Source organism: Topomyia yanbarensis, unplaced genomic scaffold (assembly GCF_030247195.1).
Source record: "Topomyia yanbarensis strain Yona2022 unplaced genomic scaffold, ASM3024719v1 HiC_scaffold_95, whole genome shotgun sequence".
In the NCBI taxonomy this organism is placed as follows: Eukaryota; Metazoa; Arthropoda; class Insecta; order Diptera; family Culicidae; genus Topomyia; species Topomyia yanbarensis.
In genome coordinates, this window is record NW_026684213.1 from 1 (window position 1) to 26,344 (window position 26,344).

At 38.0% G+C, this 26,344-nt stretch overlaps 2 protein-coding genes across 2 annotated transcripts in view; both read left to right on the forward strand.

Moving 5' to 3' along the window:
- The first annotated feature begins 722 nt into the window (after positions 1–722).
- The window catches only part of LOC131696216 (cytochrome P450 6g1-like), a 46,208-nt gene continuing 20,586 nt past the window's right edge, over positions 723–26,344 (forward strand). The window contains exon 1 of the mRNA XM_058984759.1: positions 723–1,792. Within this exon, the coding sequence (XP_058840742.1) occupies positions 1,455–1,792 (338 nt within the window). The 5' untranslated portion in view covers positions 723–1,454. The remainder of the gene's footprint in view (positions 1,793–26,344) is intronic.
- On the forward strand, positions 21,858–24,507 carry LOC131696215 (juvenile hormone esterase-like). Its single transcript, XM_058984758.1, has 3 exons — positions 21,858–23,673; positions 23,749–24,023; positions 24,081–24,507. The coding sequence occupies exons 1-3, from the start codon at positions 22,447–22,449 to the stop codon at positions 24,250–24,252; spliced, it is 1,674 nt and encodes a 557-aa protein (XP_058840741.1). The 5' UTR covers positions 21,858–22,446; the 3' UTR covers positions 24,253–24,507.

The window sequence follows — 26,344 nt, forward strand, 5'->3', positions numbered from 1 at the left end:
AGTATAAGTTGACAGGTTCTATCAGTTTTCAATAATGATGAGTAAATCTTATCTAAAACAAAAGTGATAACTGTTGAAAAACGTTTTTGTTTATAAACAACACAAACCTGTGTATAGTCAGACCTGGGCAATACTCGATGTATTTACAAGCACAATAGTATTGCTAGTGACGTCATATTTAAGGGTATACAGATTAAAGTGTTTACCCGTAGTTTGAAATACTCTACGCTGCCTACAATTATGCCAGAACGAAATGGGAACTGACTAGAAGCCATATGACCTATGAATGTAATTCCACTAGCCGTGCCGTTCGTGATCATATTTCGCTAGTTTCTTATTGTACCGCCTTCGTAAGGGCCACATCTCCCATTCTAGGGCTTTGTCCTTATTTAATAATCAATGAACTTGTATTATATCCTATTTATTGAACATTTACTAAAGAAAACTTTCAAATCCGATAATTTTAATTGTCAAAACATAACCAACCAATACAATGATATCATACGCTAAACAGAGCGAAAGTTCAAAAAACTAATATCGCAATATGAGCACATTCTCTGATAAATAATCTTAACTGAAAAAAAATTAGAATGAGAAAATCAGATAAGCTAATTTGGAACGCGTTGTTTTATTCTGATAATAGTTACGTTAACCCTAGTATAATTTTCCTTCTTACTTGGATTATAATAATCCCATGGGTGAAGGTTATGAAGGTTAAGAAACGTACATCGGCTGCGTACCTAGTGAGTGTCTTGCAAATCACATTATACCATTCCGGTCATGATATCAGCCATAGTTGAATGGGTTAATAGTTGGTGTCATCACCCTGGAAATGCGAGTTCAGTTTATTTTCGCTAATTTAAAAAGTCTACCGTTCAATTCCGTGAGATCAATTTTTAATTGAAACTGCTCGTATCAAGTGCATTGAGTGTAGTGTAATTCTCGATTCAATCGAAGGGAAATAGCCGTGTTTTCAGTAGAAGTCGTCCGCCTCTTCAATTTTTCAAGAAACATAAATCTTGTTAAAAAGACCCAGCTACCATTAACTACGCAAAGTTCACAGTAAGCGACTTCACCACCAGAAAGGAAGCGCAAAAATCGCAGTCATATCGGTAACATGATAAGCAACTGAACCACGCCGTTTGGTATAACAAAAACAGTTAATGCATGTCCAGTGCGAGACATGAATGTGCTTACACGGTTCCCCGCTCGGTTCTAGATTTCTAGTATAAGTACTATCTAACCGTATGCACTGTGCAAGTACCCGGAAAGTGTTTCGTTAGATCGCAGCCTTTCAGTTTCTCCCGCGAAGCGTGTACAGATACGCGTCAAGATCTTCGGTTACTTCACAACTTATCCGAATGCAGCAATTGTCACCAGTGTCAGAACAAGTGTTACTGCATGTGGCTCAACTTTCAATATAACACCAGTGACATTCAGTGTATCGACACAAAATGATCAGTGCGGATCAACTCACCAGTTACACTACCGTGATGGTGTTAGTTTGTCTGACTGGATTCGCTGTTTGGTTCGCGGCCACTTTGGGAACCCGATACTGGCAGTCTGCGACAGTACCGTACATCCCAGGGAAACCCTTTGTGGGAAATTTTCTCGAAATGCTACTACAGCGAAAAAGTGCATTTGAACTGATGGATGACCTCTATCGGAATGCTATGGTGCGGGACGGTAAACTGCTTGGAGTGTGCATACTAATGCGACCGGCGCTGGTGCTGCGAGACCCAGAGTTAATCAAGCAAGTTTTCATCAAGGATGCTGTTTATTTTACCAACAGGTGAAGTTGAAATATAAATTGAGTTTTTTATTTATTTTTTTAAGTTAGTTTAATATTTACAACTCACGACTAAGAAAAACGAATAACACAATTGACAGCGTTACGGGAAAGGCGGTATGAACTAAAGTTGCTGCCGCACAGAGATGCCAGGTACTTTTTTCAAATGTCTGCGATAATAATTTTAAAAGTCTGGGAAGAACAAAAAATGTCAGGAGAGCTAGTGTAACCAAAAGCCTTTATATTCAAAAATCTGCAAATATCTGCAACCAAACTAAGAAATCTGCAAATATCTGCAACCAAACTAAAAAATCTGCAAATATCTGCGTCATCGAAAAAATCTGCAGCTTAAATTAAAAGTCTGCCAATTTGCAGACTTGTCTGCAAATCTGGCATCTCTGCTGCCGCATTTTCAAACAACAATGAAAGGGAGTGCGGCAAACAAACGCAGCAAATATTTAATCAGCAAATAGCTCTGAATTCAAAGTTATGGCAAATATATTTCTATACATCAATCGATTGCAATTGATTTATGCTATGATTTATGGATTAAATATTTTTGAATTCGTTGGAAATACTTCACAAAATTATAGAAATACGAACATTCAGAAATTCAATTTGTGCAGTAATAACTTAGAATCCATAAAAATGACATATATTTTAACGCATTAATCGGTTGATATTAATATAGCCTACAATTACTTTTGAAATACAATGAATATACTTAAAAAAAATTCTGAAAATACGTCGTTCTAGACATTCCAGTTATTCAGCCATTCTAGTTTTTCTTTTGTAGATTCTACAAATAATTTAACAAAAAAATCTTTCAAAAACTGTGGCCTACATCCACTTCTATCGATTGAAGTATAAAAATGTATATGTCATCGCTTTGAATTCAAAGCTATTGAATGAACTAGTGAAATTACTGAAGTATTTCTTCGATTTTTATATTCACACATTCACGTGTCGCATTCGCTTGCCGCATTTTTTAAGAAATTCTGAAATTTGCTAAAATTTTGCAATTGCCATCACAACAAGCAGCATCTTATTTTTTGCACAATTCGTTTAATAGGCACAAATGCGTTAGCTTACCGGTGCCAAATTCCTTTTTTTTACTTTTTGAATATCTAAGATGTTACAATGTACGAATATTTTCTAACATTGAGAGGAACATTTTTTACAACTATCTTGCAACAATACAAGAACTTGCAACTATACAAGATTGAACAATTGTTTTTTTACGAAAAAATTCTATAGCTATCTTAAGATTAGGCTGAATATTAATATTCAAGAAGGGGAACAATTATACAAAACGGGGGTAATAGTTTTTTTATGAAAAAATTGAATCTATCTTAAAATTAGGAAAGTAATACAATTATGATTATTGTAACAGCAGCAGCAGTTGTATCAGGCAAACTGGAGATCAGCGTCATGAGTTAAGGCATCAGGCTACCAAAATGCAAAAGACCCGCGGGGTATCCTTCAGGAGCGACCATCGACCCACTCTATGGGTAAGGGTAAGAGCGACGGCAGTCACATAGTGACACTCTGACGCTGGTCGGCTCCTTAAGAATGGACAGGGAACTTATAAAAACGAGAAATAAAGGATATGGGATAGATTGGGATATTTAAAGTGTTTATAAAAATGTACATTACACGTATGAACTCCAGACCCACATTCATCCCCCTGAACCAAGGCTTCGTTGATACCTTCGGAGCAACAGAATGTAACCACCGTCCAAGTTCCTCATCGCTCCACGAGTTTTGCCAACTGTCGAGTGTCCTTGCAGCAGCAGCAGTTTAGTGTGGGGGAACATGGGGAGACTTGAACAAGCGCAAAATTCTATTTTTTGCTATGGTATCTTCTATTCGATTCTTAAAAAATTTTCAAAAATATTTTTATACTTGTTTCGATCCCTTAAGATAATATTAAAAGTTTGGAATGAAAAATCCTTTCCTTACAGAAAATATTGGACATATCTACTCGACTACTAATTACTATTATTGTACTAATATACCATCTAAATCTTTGCACGGCAGTGAAATGATTTTACATAAATTGGAACATTGGAATACTTATTACTAGAATTTGAATAACATTGAACGCAATAACTAATGTTGGGGAGACTTGACCAAGATTTGATTGAGAATTAATCAAGACTATTTTTTAAATGTTTGTGCTAATTCACGCATAAATCAACGTTCCTGTTATTTTCCACAAAGATATCACTTAAGAGTTACTTTATCGAAATAGAGGAAAAAATCCGCGAAAAAATAATTTTTTCATCAATAAACCTTAAAATTGGTACCTTGAAAATTACATCCGCAACAAGCTGCTCTACTAATTATCAATATTTGCTTAAATTGTACACGTTTAGCAGTATTTAAGGCCAACTAAGTGTTTCATAATTCAAGGTTGACCATAATGATAGGGTACACATGCAATAACAATTGAAGTTGTAATGTTACATCCCCAAAATAACCATGTGTCCGTCTTACCCAACCTGTCCGTCTAACCCTAAGACAAGACGTGACAATAGGGGGGGCCGTTTTTGTTCCAATTTTCTGTCAGAATGTTCCAGCTCTGGATTGGTTGATTTTGACAATCAACACCTTATAACGTCAAATGCGAAAGTTACTGCAGGGCTAAGAAAGCTGGGTTTGGCAGTGTTGCTAAGACTAAAGAAATTTAAAAAAACATTACTGTTTTCATATATAATTATTTTCGTTCAACAAATGTTTATCATACATTAGACGTTTATGTATCTCGCTGTAAGGAAAAATAATTTTACAAGTCGTGCATACCAAGATGAACAATGAAAGGTTTACTATTTTTTCTGCATAGTTGAAGATAATTTATGCTATTCCCTATTCTAACAGGGATTACGTTTGTCTTGTTGGGAACTTTGGATCAGTACTGTAATTGTCAGTTTTGTCAGGTTAGGCTCAAAATAAAGTTTCAGTGCCAATATCGGAAACGTAAGTCACATTTGACCTGCTTTTTAAATTGTATGTGGATTTGCTCCGTCGTGATAAATTTTATCAAAATGAAGTGCTGCGCTATGCACTGTGGCCGCACAAAACATTTTCAACCGAATCTTAGTTTCTTTCGCTTTCCGAAAGATCCAGTAATACGACAACAATGGGTACGTTTTTGTGTGCAGAGCGAAAAAGATATTCCGTTTTTTGTTATCAACGCAGGGACGAGGATTTGCAGCGTATGTTGAAATGTTCATTTTTTTTTTCAATAAATGCTAATAACATCCTGTATAGATACATTTTCCAAATGGAAAGAAAAAAATAGATGGAGTCTCAAATGTCCCTTCAATTAAAATGCCAATGGACGAGGAACGTGAAGCAGGAAATGTTGAGAACAACAATCTTTTGCTACCTTTAACGTTCGAACAAAATTGTAGCAGCTGCGATGATTTTGATAAATCCCAGCCATTTTCTGCCAACAATAATGAAGGGCACCAGGAACAAGTGTCCAAATTGAGAAGGTAGCTGAATTAGTTCAGGGTTCGCAAACCTGAATTTGAATTTGTAAATCAAATACTGGTTTTGATTACAAACTTATACTTTTTCAGAAAGGCGAAACGCTGGAAGAGGAAATATGAAAAATTAAAAACAGCAAATGCAGCTCGTTTCCAAAAGCGGCCTGAACGAAAAATTTCCCGTTATGATCAGCTCAAATTATTATCCGGAGAAGTTCTCAAAGTTCAGAAATGGTCTGACGAAACCATCATCGACTGTTTGCAGATCAGATTTGCATGTCATGGAGGTTACGATACTCTGATCAAACGAGGAAATCCTTATCCATCAACGAGAACCTTGCTTCGACAGATTGAGGGCATTCATTTCAAAACAGGTACCAGTTTAATTATTTATAGCACCATCGGAAATACCAAAAACTTATACCCACGTTCTAAATATTTAATTCACATCATAAGTTATCAATTATTTGTAAAAAATCGTTCCTACATATACCGGCTTACGTAACATTCCAATAGAGATGTGCATGATAACTTAAAACCACAGATAACAGACGTTTAGGCTAGAACAAAATTTCTTCAAAAACCTGTGTAAACTTTCAAATTGATGAACGTTGGAAATCCGTGTTTTACTATTGCCATCTGCGCAACTGTTTGCTATACATATTTGACAGCTGCGTTCTAACTGCATTGTATCGATCACTGCGCCATCTACAAACGTTTGCCAAACGTGTTTCAAACGTCTGATTTATTCGGAATCTCAGTAGCGGGTATTTACACACAATTCAAATCGAGCCTAAACGTCTGTTATCTGTGTTAAAACTTTGTATATTTAACATGTATACATAAAGCACTCTGTTTTGATATTTCCATATAACATGGACTACTTTTATGTTTCATGCATGCTCTTCTCAAAATATTCACAGTCCGGAATAGAACACCCTACAATACAGATTTCCCGTCATACCTACTTTTTTTATATCCTTTAAGGAATGCTGGATGACATATTCAAGCTTTTGGAGTGTAAGACACCAATGATGTCCGAAGTCGACAAGGACTGCGGAATTGTGCTGGATGAAATGGCAACGGATGAAGGGAAGCAATACTGTGCAAACTTGAGGCAATTTGTCGGCACCACGACGCTACCTGTTTCTGAGCAGCTAGCTTCCAAGGGACTGGTATTCATGCTCGTCGGTATAGCATCACGATGGAAACAAGTAGTAGCACATGAATACACTGGAAACTCTATTCCAGGAAATTTATTGAAAGACATGGTGGTTTCGATTATTTCAAGAGCGGAGACTCTAGGTCTTCGTGTGCATTTCGTCACATCAGATTCCGGTTCGGAAAACCAGAGAATGTGGAAATGTCTTGGCGTGGTCTTTAACAAAGACGATTTGCTGTCCGATCTATCTGTTCCTCACCCCATAGATGCTACCCGCAAACTTGAAATAATTCCAGATCCAGTCCATGTTTTCAAAAATACGGTAAATGGCTGGATCAATAATAACTTTTTAATAGTTCCGAAATGGTACGTGGACCAAAAAAAACACATCTAATATTGTACATCGTGACCACCTCAAGATACTTGTGGACTACGAAAATGGAAATGAACTTCGAATGTGCCATAAGCTATCTGTGGACGATGTAAATTTCGACAAAAATGTATTATCAGTAGACAAAATGAAGGTGAGTAATTCTACAAAATTTTGCAACCTGGCCGTATCTTCAGCCTTAAAAGTGGTAGCCGATGCAACGAACCGTTTAGAATTATACACGACCGCATGTTTTATCGAGGATTGCGCGATATGGTTTGAGATGATAAATAACCGCAAGCAAGAGAAGGTTCTAAGCTTGAATAATGACGAACAATGCCGACAAACTGTTGACCATTTGAACCACATGGTGAAACTAATCTACGATCTCAAAGTAGGGGAAGCAGGACGATGGAAACCGTGGAAATCTGGTATGACGATGTGCACTAAAGCAATCATCAGGTTAATTAATCAGTTCTTTAGTAGTGGGCACACAATGATATTTACATCCCGTTTTGTACAAGACTGTTTAGAAAGTCTCTTTTCGGTTATACGATATAAACAACGACGACCTACGCCACTTGAATTTTCAAGAAATTTGAAAATTATTACACTATCCCAGTTCATGCAACCAATCCCTAATGCCTCGTATGTCAGCGATGATCAGGAATATCGCTGCTTAAAAATGAGTTCTCCACTATCAGATCATTCTCGTTTTTCGAGTCTAAGAGCCAAATCAACCAGCAAAGATTATCATTTTGTAACCGATGAACTGTTTGAATTTTTTGAGGCTATGGAAATTATGTATCGCAGTTTCAAATCGAGCATTACTCCTGAATCGTCAAACTTGCAAAGCAAATTAGAGCAGGAAATGCAAATTTTGACCAGTGAGATTTTTCATTGCGTGCAGTTTAAGGAAACCCTGGTGAAGCGATTTGTTGCATTCCGACTGAAGTCAGGTGAGAATAGAAAACAGCGAAAGAAAAAATTCAATAGTAGAAGTATGCTTACGTAATATTTTTACAGACTTTATTATTTTAATGTCCTATTTGTAATGATTTTTGAAATATAAATAAACAACATGCCACATCAATTTATTCTCTAGACTGTATTTCCTTTCACCACTAGTGTCAACCTCGCAGCTCTGCAAAACTGTTCCATCACTGCACCGCAAAAAAAAAAATTCATTTATGCACCAGGAAAAACTACATAAAAGCCTACCCATTCTCGATGTTCCAGATTTAAAAAATAAATGTGCAAACAATTTCGAATTTTCGCTGAGTAACCATTTCAATAATAAAAGCGGCAACACTGGTCGGAGCCCTCAAGTGGCAAAACTTTTTTTTCCAGCAGGGATGAAGATAGTGAAAATAAGAATACAAACAATCAAATAAGAAGCCGATTGTCACGTCTTGTCTTAGGTCTAACCCACAGTTCCCCTAATGTTAATCACGCCATAAAAAAAATCCCACCTCAAACATAAGTCTTTTTATTTTAGTATTAGTAAACAAAGTTAGCAATAGTACGACTGATTTCGTGATGTGTGAACATGCAATGCAAGCAGTACAGTTAATCCTTAAAAAGAAATGCATTAAAAAAACTTATCAAATGCAACCCGTTTATATTTTTTACTGCTACCCAAAGATTTCGACAATATAGAAAAAAAATAATTACAGTATGTTTTATGTCATTATTTTTTGTTATGATTTTTCAAAATTCTCTTGGTTAAGTCTCCCCACGCCTTGGTCAAGTCTCCTTGCAGTGGGGAGACGACCAAAAAAAACGATCTCAGAAATTTTTTTGTAACTTTTCGAAAATTAAACTAAAAATTCTGAAAAAAAAACCATGAAGACGCACAATAACTTTGCACATTATATCTCAATGACTTTTGAGGGATTGAAGGCCTTTTTAGAGATTTATGCAGTTTTAGCTGAAAACCTGGTCAAGTCTCCCAATGTTCCCCTAATATGCATTTTTTCAACAAATAATTCAAATTCAAAGCGATAACGTATATATTTTTATACATCAACCGATTGCAAATTATGTGGATATAATGACAGTAGTATTGGAAAGGTTGAGTAAATGAAATTTCCGACATTCTTTATATTTTTCGATGGGGTTTTAGAGTATTTTAATTAAATTAAAAAAAAAATTTCTTATATGAAATACCCAAGACGGCAGAGACTTCAAAATGGCGACTTTCCTTGGCGAGTTATCATACGAAACCGTACAATGTGGATATTTTTGATTTGCAATAGTAGGATGTCTACATATCCAAAATTGATTTTCGCAACCATACAACAATCCAACATGTGGAAGCTATAGTAAAAACCTGTTTTAATTCACCTAGCGCAATTGTGCCTTTCTCATTCATAAATACTATGATGGTTGGTATAAATCCTTATAAATGGTCTAATGTATATATTACATTTTTATTACAGGTATACCTCGACAGTACGTACATGTTGCCTCGATAGTACGTACACCTACAATAAAAAATATTTTTTCATTTTATTTTGTAAACTTCAACAAAATTGGACAAATTTTATAAAAGTTCTGTACTACCCACACACCAAAAAAATTTGAATTTTATCGTTGACGTAATTGCAAGCATGACATAATTTAACAAACCGTAATTCACGAAATGACGAAATATAGCCGTGCTCCGTTTAATTTTACACGAAACATATACTTCATATGCTCAATGACATAAAATTACACTTACTACCATTCATAACAAACACCATACGTGGAGTAAAATTACGTGATTTACGAAATTCAACGTCCTGTAAAATTAAAATAAAACGTAAAAGTAATTCATTTTTGATGCTCGTATATGTTTGAATCAGATGTGCATGATCGCATATTTGTCCCGTTTTCTATGGGTTTTCCTATCTTTATGGGTCTGACTTGCGATCATCGGCAGTGTAGATTTCAAGGGAACTTGTACATATTGTAGATAAGTTGTGTGCTACTCAGAGTAGCTTTGCCAGATCCATCAAAGTACTTCCAACTCCCATATATGCAATATTTTCAAGTCATAAATTCATCGTTAAATATATCAAGAATAAACAAATTCTACAAGTTTTAGAGACGTTCTACAAATTTAAGGAAAGTTTTATATATTTCAATCTTACAAGGACATGCTTAGAACATCACACAATTTGTACGACATTAACGTTAGCTTTAGTTTGTTTATGTCAAACTGCAGAGTATCTCAACGAACTTTAATATAGGCTTTCGAAGGTCGTATATCATTTAGAAATACTTCAAACTTCAGAGACTTTCTAAGCAAACATTTTCTATAAACAGCAAAGCATTGACGATTTTTACGCATATTTTACCAACATCAGGAACTGCGAACTGAACATTTAAAAATAGTATTACAGTTTCAGCATATTTTGTTAACGGCTAACTGTAATTAAGTCAAACTGAACTGAACTTCAAGAAAATCTTACGACCGTAATGAAAATCTCTGGAATCTCGCGAAGGATGAAAAATATTGTAAGGATTTATGGAAAATCTTTTAAACATCAGTACTTTTCATGAAACTCATATTTAACTTCAACGAAGTATTTAGAGGAAAACTGTAGGTACAGCGTGTTCCACAAGCTTTGGAGAAGCCATACTAACTTCAAGGAAATCTTCGAAATTTCCAGAAATCTGTGATCCAGTAGCTGAGAAGATTTGTGACGCTATCGCACCTACAAAACGGAAACTTCTGCAAGGAAGTGACCACACAGATAACACCAGTATTCCGGATTTTGTTTCAATACTTTCATCTACTGTTATACTACGTTCACACTACGAGTTAAAACGTGTTTTAACGCTATCTTGATGACGTTTTTCTTGCTGCCAATTATTATAACATGTTTTATCTCTGTAGTGTGAACATAGTATTAATATTACAAGAATAAAATATGCAAAAAACAACACCTTCTGCTTTAGGAAATAAAATATCTTACGAATTTCAGAGATGTAGGATAGTTCTAGAACTTCAAAGAAGTCCTACGAAATTCAAATTCGTATAAATTTATGGAAATGCTCAACGAATTGCTGCCATATTCAAAAGACCTATACTAGACCAAGGAAATGTTTTACACGTCGTTTCAATCATCCTGGTTGATGGAAACCAAAACATTTTAAAATGATGTACATAGTGATTTAAATTTTTATATTTTGGAGTTATTTGAATAACTATGTAATACCACGAAGATCTATCTGTTCCTCACCCCATAGATGCTACCCGCAAACTTGAAATAATTCCAGATCCAGTCCATGTTTTCAAAAATACGGTAAATGGCTGGATCAATAATAACTTTTTAATAGTTCCGAAATGGTACGTGGACCAAAAAAAACACATCTAATATTGTACATCGTGACCACCTCAAGATACTTGTGGACTACGAAAATGGAAATGAACTTCGAATGTGCCATAAGCTATCTGTGGACGATGTAAATTTCGACAAAAATGTATTATCAGTAGACAAAATGAAGGTGAGTAATTCTACAAAATTTTGCAACCTGGCCGTATCTTCAGCCTTAAAAGTGGTAGCCGATGCAACGAACCGTTTAGAATTATACACGACCGCATGTTTTATCGAGGATTGCGCGATATGGTTTGAGATGATAAATAACCGCAAGCAAGAGAAGGTTCTAAGCTTGAATAATGACGAACAATGCCGACAAACTGTTGACCATTTGAACCACATGGTGAAACTAATCTACGATCTCAAAGTAGGGGAAGCAGGACGATGGAAACCGTGGAAATCTGGTATGACGATGTGCACTAAAGCAATCATCAGGTTAATTAATCAGTTCTTTAGTAGTGGGCACACAATGATATTTACATCCCGTTTTGTACAAGACTGTTTAGAAAGTCTCTTTTCGGTTATACGATATAAACAACGACGACCTACGCCACTTGAATTTTCAAGAAATTTGAAAATTATTACACTATCCCAGTTCATGCAACCAATCCCTAATGCCTCGTATGTCAGCGATGATCAGGAATATCGCTGCTTAAAAATGAGTTCTCCACTATCAGATCATTCTCGTTTTTCGAGTCTAAGAGCCAAATCAACCAGCAAAGATTATCATTTTGTAACCGATGAACTGTTTGAATTTTTTGAGGCTATGGAAATTATGTATCGCAGTTTCAAATCGAGCATTACTCCTGAATCGTCAAACTTGCAAAGCAAATTAGAGCAGGAAATGCAAATTTTGACCAGTGAGATTTTTCATTGCGTGCAGTTTAAGGAAACCCTGGTGAAGCGATTTGTTGCATTCCGACTGAAGTCAGGTGAGAATAGAAAACAGCGAAAGAAAAAATTCAATAGTAGAAGTATGCTTACGTAATATTTTTACAGACTTTATTATTTTAATGTCCTATTTGTAATGATTTTTGAAATATAAATAAACAACATGCCACATCAATTTATTCTCTAGACTGTATTTCCTTTCACCACTAGTGTCAACCTCGCAGCTCTGCAAAACTGTTCCATCACTGCACCGCAAAAAAAAAAATTCATTTATGCACCAGGAAAAACTACATAAAAGCCTACCCATTCTCGATGTTCCAGATTTAAAAAATAAATGTGCAAACAATTTCGAATTTTCGCTGAGTAACCATTTCAATAATAAAAGCGGCAACACTGGTCGGAGCCCTCAAGTGGCAAAACTTTTTTTTCCAGCAGGGATGAAGATAGTGAAAATAAGAATACAAACAATCAAATAAGAAGCCGATTGTCACGTCTTGTCTTAGGTCTAACCCACAGTTCCCCTAATGTTAATCACGCCATAAAAAAAATCCCACCTCAAACATAAGTCTTTTTATTTTAGTATTAGTAAACAAAGTTAGCAATAGTACGACTGATTTCGTGATGTGTGAACATGCAATGCAAGCAGTACAGTTAATCCTTAAAAAGAAATGCATTAAAAAAACTTATCAAATGCAACCCGTTTATATTTTTTACTGCTACCCAAAGATTTCGACAATATAGAAAAAAAATAATTACAGTATGTTTTATGTCATTATTTTTTGTTATGATTTTTCAAAATTCTCTTGGTTAAGTCTCCCCACGCCTTGGTCAAGTCTCCTTGCAGTGGGGAGACGACCAAAAAAAACGATCTCAGAAATTTTTTTGTAACTTTTCGAAAATTAAACTAAAAATTCTGAAAAAAAAACCATGAAGACGCACAATAACTTTGCACATTATATCTCAATGACTTTTGAGGGATTGAAGGCCTTTTTAGAGATTTATGCAGTTTTAGCTGAAAACCTGGTCAAGTCTCCCAATGTTCCCCTAATATGCATTTTTTCAACAAATAATTCAAATTCAAAGCGATAACGTATATATTTTTATACATCAACCGATTGCAAATTATGTGGATATAATGACAGTAGTATTGGAAAGGTTGAGTAAATGAAATTTCCGACATTCTTTATATTTTTCGATGGGGTTTTAGAGTATTTTAATTAAATTAAAAAAAAAATTTCTTATATGAAATACCCAAGACGGCAGAGACTTCAAAATGGCGACTTTCCTTGGCGAGTTATCATACGAAACCGTACAATGTGGATATTTTTGATTTGCAATAGTAGGATGTCTACATATCCAAAATTGATTTTCGCAACCATACAACAATCCAACATGTGGAAGCTATAGTAAAAACCTGTTTTAATTCACCTAGCGCAATTGTGCCTTTCTCATTCATAAATACTATGATGGTTGGTATAAATCCTTATAAATGGTCTAATGTATATATTACATTTTTATTACAGGTATACCTCGACAGTACGTACATGTTGCCTCGATAGTACGTACACCTACAATAAAAAATATTTTTTCATTTTATTTTGTAAACTTCAACAAAATTGGACAAATTTTATAAAAGTTCTGTACTACCCACACACCAAAAAAATTTGAATTTTATCGTTGACGTAATTGCAAGCATGACATAATTTAACAAACCGTAATTCACGAAATGACGAAATATAGCCGTGCTCCGTTTAATTTTACACGAAACATATACTTCATATGCTCAATGACATAAAATTACACTTACTACCATTCATAACAAACACCATACGTGGAGTAAAATTACGTGATTTACGAAATTCAACGTCCTGTAAAATTAAAATAAAACGTAAAAGTAATTCATTTTTGATGCTCGTATATGTTTGAATCAGATGTGCATGATCGCATATTTGTCCCGTTTTCTATGGGTTTTCCTATCTTTATGGGTCTGACTTGCGATCATCGGCAGTGTAGATTTCAAGGGAACTTGTACATATTGTAGATAAGTTGTGTGCTACTCAGAGTAGCTTTGCCAGATCCATCAAAGTACTTCCAACTCCCATATATGCAATATTTTCAAGTCATAAATTCATCGTTAAATATATCAAGAATAAACAAATTCTACAAGTTTTAGAGACGTTCTACAAATTTAAGGAAAGTTTTATATATTTCAATCTTACAAGGACATGCTTAGAACATCACACAATTTGTACGACATTAACGTTAGCTTTAGTTTGTTTATGTCAAACTGCAGAGTATCTCAACGAACTTTAATATAGGCTTTCGAAGGTCGTATATCATTTAGAAATACTTCAAACTTCAGAGACTTTCTAAGCAAACATTTTCTATAAACAGCAAAGCATTGACGATTTTTACGCATATTTTACCAACATCAGGAACTGCGAACTGAACATTTAAAAATAGTATTACAGTTTCAGCATATTTTGTTAACGGCTAACTGTAATTAAGTCAAACTGAACTGAACTTCAAGAAAATCTTACGACCGTAATGAAAATCTCTGGAATCTCGCGAAGGATGAAAAATATTGTAAGGATTTATGGAAAATCTTTTAAACATCAGTACTTTTCATGAAACTCATATTTAACTTCAACGAAGTATTTAGAGGAAAACTGTAGGTACAGCGTGTTCCACAAGCTTTGGAGAAGCCATACTAACTTCAAGGAAATCTTCGAAATTTCCAGAAATCTGTGATCCAGTAGCTGAGAAGATTTGTGACGCTATCGCACCTACAAAACGGAAACTTCTGCAAGGAAGTGACCACACAGATAACACCAGTATTCCGGATTTTGTTTCAATACTTTCATCTACTGTTATACTACGTTCACACTACGAGTTAAAACGTGTTTTAACGCTATCTTGATGACGTTTTTCTTGCTGCCAATTATTATAACATGTTTTATCTCTGTAGTGTGAACATAGTATTAATATTACAAGAATAAAATATGCAAAAAACAACACCTTCTGCTTTAGGAAATAAAATATCTTACGAATTTCAGAGATGTAGGATAGTTCTAGAACTTCAAAGAAGTCCTACGAAATTCAAATTCGTATAAATTTATGGAAATGCTCAACGAATTGCTGCCATATTCAAAAGACCTATACTAGACCAAGGAAATGTTTTACACGTCGTTTCAATCATCCTGGTTGATGGAAACCAAAACATTTTAAAATGATGTACATAGTGATTTAAATTTTTATATTTTGGAGTTATTTGAATAACTATGTAATACCACGAAGATTGTATTTCTTTTTCTCTTCTATTATTTGCATTTAGTCACACTAAGTTATTATATTCGCTATGATGATGATGGATTTTTGTTAATTGTTTATTATAGTTTTTAAAAATAATGAGATGTCTACAGAAGTCTGAGCCACGCGCGCGATAAGCAGATAGAGACTAACTTGAAATCGACCATGGTGACCAGTACTAAGAGCTCATCGGGTTGAATTGAAGCTTTTAGACTTTTGTTGTGATCAGGGTCTGATTTAATGATGGAGTTGCTTTGCTGGCTTTGCTCGACAATAGAGTTAACCTCGGTTATTGCTGCCATAGCGGCAATAACGGAGTTGGTTCGTTGAGTGGGGGGCTTGGTGACTTCTTCTGATATAACAAGATATCGGGTTCAATTCCTGATCAATCCAGGGTATTCCCGGAAAGGAATATCCCTGGATTGCCTTGGGTTAGTGGTACGCAACTTTCAATAAAGGGGCCTGATGTGGATGATATAACTCGATTAGACTGCACTGCCACTAGGCTCGTCACTTCTCACCTTAGCAGGTGGTAGTACCGATGTCTTAGTCAGGCGGAAGAAGTCTTACAGAAAATTATCAGAAATGGAAGCTATTGGGTTCAATTCCCGATTCTATCAAGTATCTTCCCGGAATGGAAATTTTCTTGATGGACTCTGGTTGTTGATAGAATATTCGAAATATATCTGGTTACGTTCTCTTGAAGGAAAGGCTATGTCTGTAAATTGAACCAGTCCGTTTTTTTTGTTAACAGGTCTTGTCATGATTTAAAATATTAATTATCTTCTAGATAAATCGTTCAGCTCACACCTTTGTGGGGGTATGAGGTGGGACCATCATCATCATCATCATCATCATCATCATCATCATCATCATCATCATCATCATCATCATCATCATCATCATAGGGTAGTTTATCACTAATAGGGTGATTAATTTACTGAAACATATTATTTTTGAAGAGTTTAATTCAATATAAAACATAAAAAGAAGTATTTTGAAATTTATTTTGTGATTCGATAGTATTTTTTACGCTAAACGAAGTGAAGGTGTACTATCGAGAATCGTGCATGACATGACAAAAAATAAGATTGATTTGATTTCCAAAATTTTGTTAAAGTAAAAAGACTAAATCGAAAACTTGAACCATTGGTTGGAGACATAGTTTGGTTTCCTTGTTGATTTTTGTCAAAAAAAAAAAAATTGCGAGAATTTAGATATATTTGGCATCGAACATACGAATTCGATTTCTGAAATTTAATTGCCGATTGAAAACAATTTAGTTCTGGCTTATATGGGAATTTCATATGTGACTGGACGGTCTATATTTCCGGTACCGTATAACCGATCCGTACGAAATTTTATAGACATCTATGGGGATAATATACCTTTCATTTGGGATTAAGTTTGTGAAAATCGGCCCAAGATCCCCGATCAACTGATGTGAGCTTTGTTAATTTTTATAGGTGGCCACTTTTTTAGGGTACCTCCGGAACTGTCTATGATGGTCAATGTGGTCAACGAGACCTCGGTTGGCCACCAGTAACTTAGAATCGCAAATGCAAGTTGTTTAACACACATTCTACCGAATTTTTTCCTTTGTGCATTCATCGCGATATCGGTGTGATTTATTGGAATTTTCTATGTCGTCGCTGTTGTGCTATCTTATGACAAACGCCATTTTGGGGTAAACTGAGTTAGATATGCCACATTACTTGTTTGAAAAATCTCTACAAATTGGCGTTTTCAGAATTTTGAAATTCTACTTGGTTACTTAGATATAGCTAGAAACATGATGAGAAATTGTGAGTTTTTTGCTTCAAATCACTATATCTAGGGATTGGCTCAAGTTATATTGAAGTTTTAGACGGTTTTATGTGTGAAAATGTCTGAGGAACACAATAGCGTAAACATTTTCGAAAGAAAATTATACGAGTTGTGAGAAAAACACAGTTTTAGTTTTGAACTGGAAATAAAATATGTTTGGCAACACTGTAATCAAGAATAACCATTTTTTCTAGATTCCCTGACTCATTTCCTTTAAAATGCATTTCACCGAATGTTTCTAGACCATATGAACCCAAAGATATGAATAAAAGTTAAAAAGTGATGATTTTTTTCTATGGAAAATTTTCCATGCACGATTATGACACGTCATACAAATTTTGTCATCAATACACGTGTGTCAGTCTACTTTCTACTTCTGCCGCAGTCAGACGTACAATCGAGCCAAGTGAACAACAGGCCTCTCGATCTAGTGTGCATTGTCTCGAGAACAAAGGAAATATCGGATTATTCTTGTCATCATGAGTAAAGTTGACGAAAAAGCGCTACTTCGACCCAACGCTGCGGTCGTTGACTTTAAATTTTGTTTAAAACGACCGAGTTTTAGTGAAGTGGAATACCTTCTGAAGGTAAAAATGCAACTTAGGCTTGCGGAAGTCTTGTACCTTCAGTATCATCATCTTCGCAATGTAGTGTTAATATCATTCAACACGTTAGCACAAGCCGAGCGTTTCGTTTTGAAGAACAACTTAAAACACGTGATTGAAAGTGACAACGTTGGAATTAAGATTCCCGTATACATTGAGAATGATTATATTGATGTAAGGTTATATGACCTATCACCTCGTACCCCTCCTGAGCCAATTGCAAAATGCATGTCGCAATACGGAGAAGTAGAATCCGTTACACCTGATACTTGGAGAAACTTCTTCCCGGGTACTCCTAACGGCGTTTTTGTAGTGAGGATGCGGGTTGAAAGGCCTATACCCTCCTACTTGGCAATAAAACTCAATACTCACGGAACTACAATTATGCAAACTACGCTATGCACCCATGAGGGGCAAACGCCTACGTGCAAGTATTGTAATCAGACAGCTCATCATGGACAACCTTGCGCGGAAGATGCAGAGGAAAATGCATCTCAACCGATTGCCAACTCATCTACGGCAAACCAACCTAAAACAGAGTTTTCAATACCAATGCCTGAACCACAAACGGTGGCCAATTTTGTGGCAGCTGTTCAGACCATAATGACAACCGCAAAAGAATCATCAAGCACCCCAAAAGCAACTGTAAGCAACATCGGCAACGAATGCAGTAACAATGACGACGGATTTACAATAGTCAACAATAAGTGCAAGAAGCAAGGGAGAACATCTGATCCCGGACACCAAGCCAGCTTCGACCGGGACGTGAAAAACAAGAGAGAATTGAATGACCCCCCTGACGCTGTTTGCCAGCAGACCTCGCGAAAAAAGGTCTCCGCTCGCAATAAAAAGTTGCGCGCACGAGATCCAATTAATTAATTCTTGTTGTTGTTTTCTTATTTTTATTTTTACATGTATTGTAAACATATAAAAGATCCACGGCTCCGTTAAGCTACCGCTATGAGCCGTGTCAAATAAACGAATTAAATAAAAAAAAAAAAAAATACACGTGTGAGTGCGACTTTTGTTTACATTCATAGTAAAAACTCGCAACATAGTCAACCGATCTTCGTAATATTTGAGAGATTAATGCAGAACAGATAGAAGCATCAATTGTCTTCTTTGGATTGTTTATACCATTTATAAATTTCAAGATATTCAATCTCAAACTTTAAAAATCGTTTTTCTCGAAATGTGCTAAATGGCGCTTGTCATAAGATAGCACAACAGCGACGATGTGACCGCACGCAACAACCCGTAACTGCGAAACCGGAAGTCGGATAGGAATAAAATTAAACTGCAGTTTACGGGTTATAGAAATTTTCAGTTGGTACTAAGTTTTGTCAAATTGATCCAGCCGTTTTCACCGGGGCTTCCGGAACCGCCAATAGTGGCCAATGTGGCCAAAAAGACTTTGAATGAATGCTAGGGGCCTACAACTACACATTCAAGCAGTTATAATCACAATTTTAATAAAAAATCACCTTTATACATTAATCGCAGTATCCTATGGAATCAGGATTTTCTGCGTGATCGTGCTCATCACCCTTTAATTCAGGAACTAGAAGTCGGATCCACACAAAATTCAATAGCAGACGATGGAAATGTGTACCTTTCATTTAAGGCTAAGTTTGTGAAAATCGGTTTAGAAAACTCCGAGAAACCGATGTGGACAAACTATAGCTAGATTTTCTATGTGATTGTACTTCTTAATTCGTAACTCCGGAATCGGAAGTCGGATTAAAATGAAATTCAATAGCAACCTATGGGAAAGTTATACCTTTCATTTACTACTAAATTTGTGAAAATAGGTTCAACCATCATCGCGAAACTGATGTGGACATTTTGTTAACATGTCCGTACATACACACACACAGACAAGAACAGGGACCAACAAGAAGCCACAAATTGAGTTTCGACAGAAATTCCACCGCCGGGGAACTCTCCGAGGGTGTAGACTAGGTCCACCGCCGGGGACCGGTGGGTCGTCGGGGTGCCAATAAACCGGACGTCGAGCTATACCGGACTCACCGGACCGACCTCGACACCCCACCGGGTAGCTCATGAGTAGGCTAGATCCACCGCCGGGGATTGGACCGAGTTGACCGCATCGAATAGCTAGCAGCGGGTCGCTGAGCGCCAGTGAGCCGAAAGCTACGCTCCACTCGGAATCGCTGGATGGACCTCAGCACCTACTGGCTGGCCCCTTGAGTAGGCTAGATCCACCGCCGGGGACTAGATCGAGTAGATCGGGACAAGCGGAGCTAAATGGCTCACGGAAATGAACATCAGTATCGGGGGAAATCTACCGCTCGGCTTCGGAAGAGCCTCTCTCGCTGAGGAATTATCCGTCGAAGTAGGGTAGATCCATCGTCGAGGACTAGACCGAGTAGTTCGCAAACAAGTAAGAGCGGGGGCTGAATGGCTCATCGGGGAAGTTGATCGAAATTAAACGAGAGAGCCAAAGGGCACAAGAAATTTTAGTGCTAAAACCAAAGAAGAATCGGTATCGGAAGAACTTTCTTCACCAGAGAAGTCTCCGTCGGCGTAAGCTAAATTCAGCACAGTGGACTAGACCGAGTAGACCGCGACGAGACACCACCAGTCACGAGTCGTCGAGGCACCAGCGAACCGGACGCCCTGTTCCACCCGAATTGCCGAACTGACCTCGACACCTGGCTGGTTGGCTCAGTTTCGAGAGAACTTCACTCGCCGGGGAATTCTCCGTCGGAGTAGGCTAGGTCCACCGTCGGGGACTAGTCCGAGTAGTTTGCGAACAAGTCGGAAACTCAACGAGTAAATGGCACTGAATGGTGCGAGAAGGGAGTTGCTGTGCTAACTGGTTCAAGGGAGCCGTGTCGTGGTACTGAATGGCACAAGGGAGCCGAAGGGCTTGGTGAATTGGACAGTCTGAAGTTTGCCGCCCAGATTGTCTTAGTAGGGGAGGAGCACTCACAGCCAGTTTTCCGACTGCGACTGCAGAAATTGCCATTCTGTGTGGATGGTGGAGAACTGGTGGTGTGTTAAGGAGTGGTTCTGTAACCCTGCTGAAGGAACGAACTACTAAGTAATTGAATAAGAGTAGGTGCTATACACATAAAAACCCCTCCTCGAAGTAATACCGTAAATTAGTGGCAGGTAGGAATCAGGTTCTGGAAAAGAGCTGTGGTTTTTATCAAGTCAGGTGATGGCAGCCCAAACCCATTCCCTGAAACATTTGGGTTTTTGTACATTTTTTCCCGTCTCAGGGCTTTCTTGAAAGTTTTTAATGCTCTCTAAAAAGCATATACACAGATATACACACATACATACACAGACATTCGAATGGTATATGACACGCGGCCTTCCGGGCCTCGATTGAAAAGTCGGTTTTTGGAGCAATTTCATAACCTTTCTATATGAGAAAGGCAAAAATCCGTCATAATAGATGTTACGGATTATTTACTATAGACAAATCTGAAAACCTCCAATCTGGGTGCTTTAAGAATAGAGATGTCGCTATCTTGGATTTCAAAATGTCATCAGACATCGATTTTTGGCACATAAAAAACCATGTCGAAAATATGCACATTAATTGGGATACAGAGAGTTCCGCTAAACCGGATGTCGCCATCTTGGATATCAAAATGGTGTCAAAAATCAATCATCTCTGGCATCTATTCGTCAAGCTCGTTCTGAACATACATATTGATTGGGTTATAGAGAATTCAGCATTTGCCACGAAAAATGGGGTGACGACAACCGTACATGTTTGGGTGCCAACAATTGATTTTTGTAACCTTTTTGAGAACTGAACAAAAAAATTGTGGCGAACATTTCGACGCCATTCAATGTTGAATCGCAATATAGAATAAATGCACTTTGTAAATATTCAATGCGCATATTTTTTCGATAAATTTACTTCTTTCTATAACACTAAGCAAATGATCAAAAAAAACTTTTGAATAAATTTGGACGAGTCTGTTTGCTTCAGCTATCAGCACAAAAATAACGCGCGGATATAACACTTCATAAGATTTGTCAGAATGACCATATCTGCTTTCTGCCAAAAGTTACGTAGGGGTGCCAACAACCGACCAAAGCCAGCAACGACCACTTTCCCCTACTACCAAAATACTAAAACTTTGATGTAATAAAATCATTGCTTTATGCCCTTACGTAAAGTCAAACTTTCTTGAAATTTTTCTCGCAAAAAGGTATGTAACCCCTTGTATAATTTGAATTCCATAAATCCCATACCATAAAAAATACCCAACCTGTAAAAGAACAGCGCAACTGAAGTGATCACACAGCGAGAGTTTAGTTTGCAAGACTGCATCATACCAATAAACCGAAATCGATCACTATACAACCGCTGCACTAAAACAATTACAAGTAGTGCGAGACAGAAGGAGCGTTTGCGAGCCAAAAAACCCCTATTTTCATCATTCTAATAGAATATCAACAAAGTATGAACAGCGAATGTGACTAACTTTCGCATGACTTCTTCAAAACCTACTCCATTAGCGAAATGTTTATGGAAATGATCGGTTAAACCATGGCAGAAAAAATCCCCTTTCAATCTCACTGGTTATATAATATACCTCGCAAGCGAACGATAACACAGTTTTCAACGTTGCCTAGAGCAAAATGCATTTCGCCGCATTTATTTCGATTGGAATTATTATTTCCAACAGTGTAGTAGCAGATAGTTGTACAAAACCACCTGTCGTTCACACTTCACTTGGTTCTATCAAAGGATCTGTTTTGGAAAGTCGACTAGGAAGACAATTCTTTGCATTTCGTGGCATTCGCTACGCTCAACCACCCACCGGAGAGTTACGTTTCCAGGCTCCGAAACCAGTCACCGCATGGGAAGACCTGCTGGATGCTACCGAAGATGGACCGATGTGTCCCCAGCCAGCCTACAACCGAAGCGAAGTTTCGGAAGATTGCCTCCGCCTCAATGTATACACTAAGCAAATCCCAGGAGAATTGATTCGAATTCGCCCCCAGAGCGTGCTGGTTTACATTCATCCCGGAGGATTTTACGCTTTCTCTGGACAGAGTCGGAACAACGCAGGTCCGCAGTACCTCATGGATCAAGACATTGTCCTGGTTACAATCAACTATCGGCTAGGTTCACTTGGTTTTATGAGCACTGGGACGGCAGATTGCCCGGGGAATGCCGGTCTGAAAGACCAAGTGATGGCCCTTCGATGGATCCGGGATCACATTTCCAGTTTCGGCGGTAATCCGGACTCGGTCACACTGATGGGATATAGCGCAGGAGCGTTAAGCTCGGCGCTACATTTGATCTCGCCCATGTCCCGCGGACTATTCCACCGGGCGATCGTAATGAGTGCTGCGGCAACCAGTCAAGTGGATATACCAACCGATCAAATCGAACTTGCTCGTAAACAGGCTGCTCTATTGGGATGCGAAGTGACACCCACAGAGAAAATGGTTGCCTGTTTGCGCCAGAAACCCGCGACGGAGTTCGCCGATAGCTTGGAGTATATGTTTGTGATTTCGTGGAATCCAGTGCTGCTGTGGAAGCCGGTAGTTGAGCCAAACCTGGGACAGGAACGTTTCCTCGATCGAGATCCGACAGAGGCATTCTTGAAAGGTGATTTCATGAAGGTGCCGATAATCGCCGGAATAACAAAGGACGAATTTGCTGGCCCTGCAGTGGCATTCTTGAAAAATGAAACGCTTAGAAATGAGCTAGATCAAAACTTCGATACTCTTGCACCAGTTCTGTTCCTGTATGAAAGGCACACTGAGGAGTCCAGAAACAGGAGCAAACTGTTGCGAGAGAAATTTCTTGGCGATGAAAGCCTTAGCCTTAGCAATTCGTTGACGGGGTTGAATTATGTAAGTATTTTCGCAAATCAGATTCAAGATGTCCTTTTATAGAGTAATAAACATGTATTGATTTGATTTTCGCAGCTCTTCGCCGACAGCCTAATTGGATTCGCAATGCATCGGTTCATACAACTGGCATCCCGTCATACGACCGTTTATCAGTATAAATTTTCTTACGTTGGACGATACAGTTTCTTATATTATCCGGACGATAAAACACCATACGGAGCGGTTCATCATGATGATCTACTGTATCTGCTAGTCATTCCATCAAGGGCACCTATTTTCAATGTTACTGATCCGGAAAATTCAACCGTTGAAAGGGTTACCGGAATGTGGAGCACCTTTGCGAAAACCGGGTACAACTTCGGTTGTTACCAAAGTATGTATTCATAATAATTAAATTTCCATTTCAGAAATCCAAACAAAGCCGATAAAATATCAATGCCGGATTGGATTCCCGTTAGCAGCACCGAGGATCACTACCTAAACATCGGGCAGGAGCTGGTGATGGAAAGAGGACTTTTCACTGAGCGATTTGCTTTCTGGGACCAACTGTTTCCAATTCCCTCAGTGAAGAATGATTGATGCAAACGAAAATCTTGGAATCTACCATTGAATAACTTTTCTTCTTAACATTGAACGCTATCTGCGGTGGATCAGCTTTCGCGAACCGAAAAGCAACCCCAATAGGCCACTTTCATAATTAATTCCAAAATAAATTAACCCAAAAAATTCGAAAATATTAAACTCGAAGCAACAGCTCATGTTTTAAAGAAGGCGTAATCTCCAAGAAAATGTATAAAATCAAACGGAAATATAATTTATATTTTTTTTTGCTTATTTGACGATTTAACCTTTAAGGTTGTTGCTCTTCGATGCAAAAATAAAGCAAAATCCCTTTCAATCTGGACAATGCTTTATGAGGGACAGGTAATTTTACTAATTTACTATTTTACTCTTCTACGGATGGGGGTAGGCGTAGCGTAGTTGGTAAATCGATTGCCTTGTACGCAGCGCACCTGGGTTCGAGCCCCGACCCCGCACATAGTGTTAGAAATTTTCATCAGAGATTTTTCTAACCCGAAGAGGCGAATGACCTAAAGGTTAAAACCTCTATAATCGAAATAAAAAAAGATCTACGGATCGGGTCATCCTGGCCAATGTTTTTGGCAGTACACGATCATTTTATCCAACCATTTGAATTAGGACAGCCCTGTTTTTAAATAATAATAAATAATTCAGTAAGAACCTAGCATTCTCAACAGTTCAAAATATTAGCAAATGTCCATTATGTAATGACACTGAGATCTATGAAATTACTATCTCTATCACTTAAAATAAATGTGACTTGACAGCTCGCAGCTTGAAGATCACTCGAACTTTGAAAGGGCGAAGTCCAGGTTGGTGGGAAATGCGCAATATGCTCGATTTTATTTCATCTGTAACCCGTCAGTGCTATAATCTAGCACTGGGTGGAAAATCTGTGGCGTAGCAAAAAAATGTTTCGGGGGTGGGAAATTTGTTTTATAGTAAGATTCAAAAGGCTTCAAACGACTAGCCTGTAGTGTGCCTCACTTTCGTGCCAAGGTAGTACTTGATGGGGGGTTCTCATTGTGCTTTTGTCGCACCTCTTTCTTTTGTTCACGAGTTTTCCGCATCTGTCTCGAAGCCTCACTTGATCCATAAAATGGCTCGACCTTAGAGCCATTAAGCCCTTCTCCTACATTCGTCTCCATCCATCCCCAGCCTTATCACAATGTACTCGGATAGTCCCTGGCGGCGAAATCACCTAAAGCTGACTGAGAGCTACCGGACTGCGGAATTTATGCCGACACCGATACCCGCTTTCTTGAGTCATTTAGCTCCCAACATTATCGAGATCTACTCGAATATTATCCGGCGGTGAAACTCCGACTGAGAGTTCCCCGGGGAAGGAGTTAGCTCCCAGCCAAATTAGAATCCAGCCCAGTGTTTTCCTCGGCGGTGGATTTATCCAGATTCCGATGCTTATTTTCGTGAGTCATTTAGCTCCCCGCTTCGTCCCAATCTACTCGATATAGTCCCCAAACGGTGGACAAAAGGTACCGAGGTCTGTCCAGCGATTACGGGTGGAGCGTAGCTTCCGGTTCACTGACGTCCAACAAACCGCTGCTGGCTGTTCGAAGCGGTCTACTCGAGGTCGATCCGGCGATTCCGGTGGAGCCTGGCCTGCGGTTCGCTGGCACCCCGGTGACCCGATTCTGGTGCTACATCGCGAACTACTCAACTGGTTCCCGGCAACGGAATTTTTCCCGAAGTCGATATGATGTTTCACGGTGACACTGCTTTGTTGGTCTCTTTGCCACTTCCTCTGCAGCTCGGAGAGTATACTCGACACTACTCTGTTGACCACATCTCAGATATGTTCATCGAGGTACATCTCTTCGACGATATGTTCCACTGTCACGCCTAACTTCTTCGAACCTAGGGCATTCGACAACCTCATGTTCTGGCGTTACTTGCACAATCACGCACTCCGGGAAAAGCGGTGATGAAGCATGTCCAAACCAATGCAGGTTCTCCCAGAAGCATCCGTGCCTGGACAAAAACTGCGTTGAATGGAAGTTCACCTCACCATGCTTCCTAAGCACCCACACCGACACATTTGAGGTGAGTCGGTCGGACCACATTCCTTCTT

What these genes read in the sequence shown, in the direction of transcription:
- LOC131696215 (XM_058984758.1), top strand. Translation starts at nt 22,447, where the DNA reads ATGCATTTCGCCGCATTTATTTCGATTGGAATTATTATTTCCAACAGT. An exon ending in CGTTGACGGGGTTGAATTAT is followed by an intron (nt 23,674 to 23,748) that starts GTAAGTATTTTC and finishes TGATTTTCGCAG; the next exon opens with CTCTTCGCCGACAGCCTAAT. An exon ending in AGCACCTTTGCGAAAACCGG is followed by an intron (nt 24,024 to 24,080) that starts GTACAACTTCGG and finishes TTTCCATTTCAG; the next exon opens with AAATCCAAACAAAGCCGATA.